The sequence below is a fragment of the Oncorhynchus masou genome, unplaced genomic scaffold (assembly GCF_036934945.1).
Source record: "Oncorhynchus masou masou isolate Uvic2021 unplaced genomic scaffold, UVic_Omas_1.1 unplaced_scaffold_3476, whole genome shotgun sequence".
In the NCBI taxonomy this organism is placed as follows: Eukaryota; Metazoa; Chordata; class Actinopteri; order Salmoniformes; family Salmonidae; genus Oncorhynchus; species Oncorhynchus masou.
Window position 1 is genome coordinate 8,774 of NW_027009884.1, and position 5,582 is coordinate 14,355.

The 5,582-nt window shown below is 55.3% G+C and overlaps 1 protein-coding gene across 1 annotated transcript; it reads left to right on the forward strand.

The window, feature by feature from the left end:
- Positions 1-300: 300 nt before the first annotated feature.
- Positions 301-4,068, forward strand: LOC135534479 (papilin-like; the record flags this gene model as incomplete). Its single annotated transcript, XM_064961458.1, has 4 exons — positions 301-428; positions 1,052-1,148; positions 3,215-3,390; positions 3,724-4,068. Coding segments are annotated over 4 exons (574 nt in total), but the record flags the coding sequence as incomplete, so codon positions are not given.
- Between the last annotated feature and the right edge of the window lie 1,514 nt (positions 4,069-5,582).

Genomic DNA, 5,582 nt, shown 5'->3' on the forward strand with positions numbered 1-5,582 from the left:
GTCCGTGTTAAACTACATTCAGTCAGTTGCTTTAGTCAGTCAGTGTTGCACTACACATCCCAATGTGGCCCACAGCAAGACATCTGTTCCTTTCTACTCTAAGCCAGAATCTAAAGAGAACATGCCCATTTTAGGAAAATGTAGAGGGCGATGTTTTCTTATGCCTTGTCTTATTACTGTTTGGATAAGTACAACTCTCATGCCATAAATGTGACTGTGATTGGTTGTTTCTGCCCCGTGTGTAAATGTGATTGGTTGTTTCTGCCCCGTGCGTAAATGTATTTGGTTGTTGCTATGTAGACATGCACAGCATGCGGACGGCACCCTTGTGATTGGCCAGTTGAGGTCAGATGACTCAGGTGTCTACACCTGTACAGGCTCCACCCACAGTCAACTGGAGCAGAGACAGCTCACGCTCAAAGTACAAGGTGATTGGCTTCAGATACACCTGTCTCACATACCTGACTTGGCCATACCTGTCTCACTAGTACACATCTGTCTTTCACACCTGTGTTACAAATGTAACTTACTAGGACACACCTGTCTCACCTGTCTCACCTCTGTCTCACCTGTCTCACCTCTGTTACACCTGTCTCATCTGTCTCACCTCTGTTACACCTCTGTTAGACCTTCTCACCTCTGTTACACCTGTCTCACCTCTGTCTCACCTCTGTCTCACCTCTGTCTCACCTCTGTTAGACCTGTCTCACCTCTGTTAGACCTGTCTCACCTCTGTTAGACCTGTCTCGCCTCTGTTAGACCTGTCTCACCTCTGTTACACCTGTCTCACCTCTGTTACACCTGTCTTACCTCTCTTACACCTGTCTCACCTCTGTTACACCTGTCTCACCTCTGTTACACCTGTCTCACCTGTGTTACACCTGTCTCACCTGTGTTACACCTGTCTCACCTGTGTTACACCTGTCTCACCTCTGTCTCACCTATGTTACACCTGTCTCACCTCTGTTACACCTGTCTCACCTCTGTTACACCTGTCTCACCTGTGTTAGACCTGTCTCACCTGTGTTGTTGTATGGTATGTATTTCCAAGGAGACCTGAGGATCACCATGCCCCCTAACAATGTGCAGGTGTCTCAGGGCGGCACGGCCCAGCTCCCCTGTGTGGTGTCTGGGGACAACGTCAGCCGGCTGGTCCAGGTGAGATATGGAGCTGTGAACGGTTCTGCTCTCCATTGGAGCAGTGTCATCATACACACGGCAGATATTATAATACACAGTATGATGAACATAGAACTAGAACATAGAACTAGAACTAGAACATAGAACCTTAATTAATAGCTGAATATGTTGTAGCTTCTCAGGAATGGGAATAAATAGACCAGAAGTGTTTTCCCAGTTTTCCCTAACTTATGTCTGCCCTCCACTCCTCCACTCCTCCACCCTCCACCCCTCCACCCCTCCACTCCTCCACCCCTCCACCCCCTCCCTCCTCCACCCTCCACCCTCCAATCCTCCACTCCTCCACCCTCCACCCCTCCACCCCTCCACTCCTCCACCCCTCCACTCCTCCACTCCTCCACCCTCCACCCCTCCACCCCTCCACTCCTCCACCCCTCCACCCTCCAATCCTCCACTCCTCCACCCTCCACCCCTCCACCCCCTCCACTCCTCCACCCTCCACTCCTCCACTCCTCCACCCTCCACTCCTCCACCCCTCCACTCCTCCACCCTCCACCCCTCCACTCCTCCACTCCTCCACTCCTCCACCCCTCCACTCCTCCCACCCCTCCACCCCTCCACTCCTCCACCCCTCCACTCCTCCACCCCCTCCACTCCTCCACCCTACACCCCTCCACTCCTCCACCCCTCCACCCTACACCCTCCACTCCCTCCACCCTCCACTCCTCCACCCTCCACTCCTCCACCCTCCACCCTCCACTCCCTCTACCCCTCCACTCCTCCATCCTTCCACTCCTCCATCCTTCCACTCCTCCATCCTTCCACTCCTCCACCTCTCCACTCCTCCACCCTCCACCCCATCCACTCCCTCCACCCCTCCACTCCTCCACCCTCCACCCTCCACTCCTCCACCCTCCACTCCCCCACCCTCCACCCTCCACTCCTCCACCCCTCCCCCACCCTCCACCCCTCCACTCCTCCACCCTCCACCCTCCACTCCTCCACCCTCCACCCCTCCACTCCTCCATCCTTCCACTCCTCCATCCTTCCACTCCTCCATCCTTCCACTCCTCCATCCTTCCACTCCTCCATCCTTCCACTCCTACCACCCCTCCACTCATCCATCCTTCCACTCATCCATCCTTCCACTCCTCCATCATTCCACCCCTCCACTCCTCCACCCCTCCACTCCTCCACCCCTCCACTCCTCCACCCCTCCACTCCTCCACCCTACACCCCTCCACTCCACCACCCCTCCACTCCTCCACCCTCCACCCCTCCACCCTCCACTCCTCTACCCCTCCACTCCTCCATCCTTCCACTCCTCCATCCTTCCACTCCTCCATCCTTCCACTCCTCCACCTCTCCACTCCCCTCCACCCTCCACCCCATCCACTCCTCCACCCCTCCACTCCTCCACCCTCCACCCCTCCACCCCATCCACTCCTCCACCCCTCCACTCCTCCACCCTCCACTCCCCCACCCCTCCACCCCTCCACTCCTCCACCCTCCACTCCCCCACCCTCCACCCCTCCACTCCTCCACCCTCCACTCCTCCACCCTCCACCCCTCCACTCCTCCATCCTTCACTCCTCCATCCTTCCCTCCTCCATCCTTCCACTCCTCCATCCTTCCACTCATCCATCCTTCCACTCATCCATCCTTCCACTCCTCCATCCTTCCACTCCTCCATCCTTCCACTCCTCCACCCCTCCACTCATCCATCCTTCCACTCATCCATCCTTCCACTCCTCCATCATTCCACTCCTCCATCCCTCCACTCCTCCATCCTTCCACCCTCCATCCCTCCACCCCTCCACCCTCCATCCCTGCACCCCTCTATCCCTCCATCCCTCCACTCCTCCACCCCTCCACCCTCCATCCCTCCACCCCTCTATCCCTCCATCCCTCCACTCCTCCACTCCTCCACCCCTCCATCCCTCCACCCCTCCATCCCTCCATCCCTCCACCCCTCCACCCCTCCACTCCTCCACTCCTCCACCCCTCCATCCTCCACCCCTCCACTCCTCCATCCCTCCACCCTCCACCCCTCTATCCCTCATCCCTCCTGTAGGAATGGTGTCCCTGTGCGACCAGATGGTGGGCGTGTTCAGATGTCATCAGATGGTAGTCTGATCGTGAATAACGTGCAGCCGACAGACGAGGGTTCCTACACCTGTAATGCCTACACTGGAACATACTCTGTCAGCGCCACAGCTGAAGTGCGCATAAACAAGGCCTCACGGCAAGGTGACTAACTGATGATGACCACTCATCTAACCCTCATTCTCAAACTGTCCTAAAAGTCCATTCACAACATATGAAACAGTGTTAAACACTCTCTCTTTTTATTCTCTCTCTTTCTCTCTCTCTGTCTCTCTCTGTCTCTCTCTTTGTCGCTCTCTCTTTCTCTCTCTTTCTGTCTCTCTCTGTCTCTCTGTCTCTCTATTTCTCGTTCTCTGTCTCTTTATTTCTCTCTCTCTCTTTCTCTCTCTCTTTCTCTGTGTCTCTCTCTCTCCCTCTCTCTCTCTTTCTCTCTCTTTCTCTGTGTCTCTCTCTCCCTCTCTTTCTCTACCCATGTAGAGCTGGATACAGGTCTTGGTGTGCCAGCTGAGTGTGTGGACCAGCCAGAGCTGGCTAACTGTGAGCTGATAGTGTACGCCCGTCTGTGTAACAGCCAGTACTACTCTAGTTTCTGCTGTGCCAGCTGTGCCAGGCACGCCAAGGGAGAGGACAGATACGGCCAGATAGGGTAAGGCCCAGGGGGGCAACGAGGTCATGGCCTGCTAGGGTATGGGCCAGGGGACAAGGAGGACCAGGGGATAAGGAGGACCAGGGGACAAGGAGGACCAGGGGATAAGGAGGACCAGGGGGCAAGGAGGACCAGGGGGCAAGGAGGACCAGGGCGCAAGGAGAACCAGGGGGCAAGGAGGACCAGGGGGCAAGGGAGGACCAGGGGGCAAGGGAGGACCAGGGGGCAAGGAGGACCAGGGGGCAAGGAGGACCAGGGGGCAAGGAGGACCAGGGGGCAAGGAGGACCAGGGCGCAAGGAGAACCAGGGGGCAAGGAGGACCAGGGGGCAAGGAGGACCAGGGGGCTGAATGGGAATGAGGGGACCAGGGGGCTGAATGGGAACCAGGGGGCTGAATGGGAATGAGGGGACCAGGGGGCTGAATGGGAATGAGGGGACCAGGGGGCTGAATGGGAATGAGGGGACCAGGGGACTGAATGGGAATGAGGGGACCAGGGGACTGAATGGGAACCAGGGGACCAGGGGACTGAATGGGAACCAGGGGACCAGGGGACTGAATGGGAACCAGGGGACCAGGGGGCTGAATGGGGACCAGGGGGCTGAATGGGACCAGGGGGCAAGGAGGACCAGGGGGCAAGGAGGACCAGGGGGCTGAATGGGAACCAGGGGACCAGGGGGCTGAATGGGACCAGGGGGCAAGGAGGACCAGGGGGCAAGGAGGACCAGGGGGCTGAATGGGAACCAGGGGACCAAGGGGCTGAATGGGGACCAGTGGGCTGAAAGGGGCCCTGTGGATAGACTGTGGGAGGGTAACGGTCCTGGCTGGGGCACTGTGGATAGCCTGGTCCCAGATATGCCTGTGCTGTCTCAACTCTTATGGACGTTAGGAGTTGGCTAGACATCACATGAAGATCTGAGAACAGGCTATCATGTGGAGGGCCTGGAGTTTAGTACCGGGACAACTAACTCCGAACTAAACTGGCAAACAGACTCCAACATACCTTTCTATGAAAAGGGACTGTCATCATGTTTCAATCATTCACTGTAAAAATCAAAGGCACTGTCGACATGTTTCAATCATTCACTGTGTAAGAATCGACGGGACTTTCATCAAGAATCAAATGGAGTGACTCTTTAGGTTTAGCAGCATCAGGGACTGTCATCAAGAATCAAATGGACTGACTCTTTAGGTTTAGCAGCATCTGTTCAGATAGAGCTGTATAATCTAGATCCTGCTTTTGTTCAGGGAATGTACTATACTTCACAATCTATATTGAGTGAACAAAACATTAAGAACAGCTTCCTAATTTTGAGTTGCTCCACCCCCCTCTACAAAGTGTGTTGACTCCAATGCTTCCCACAGTTGTGTCAAGTTGGCTGGATGTCCTTTGGGTGGTGGACCATTCTCGATACACACGGGAAACTGTTGAGTGTGAAAACCCCAGCAGCGTTGCAGTTCTTGACACAACCAGCGTGCCTGGCACCTACTACCATACCCCGTTCAAAGACACTTAAATATTTTGTCTTGTCCATTTACCCTCTGAAGGACACATACACAATCCATGTCTCTATTGCCTCAAGGTATAAAAATCCTTCTTTAACCCGTCTCCTCCCCTTCATCTACACTGATTGAAGTGGATTTAACAAGTAACATCAATAAGGGATCATATCTTTCACCTGGATTCACCTG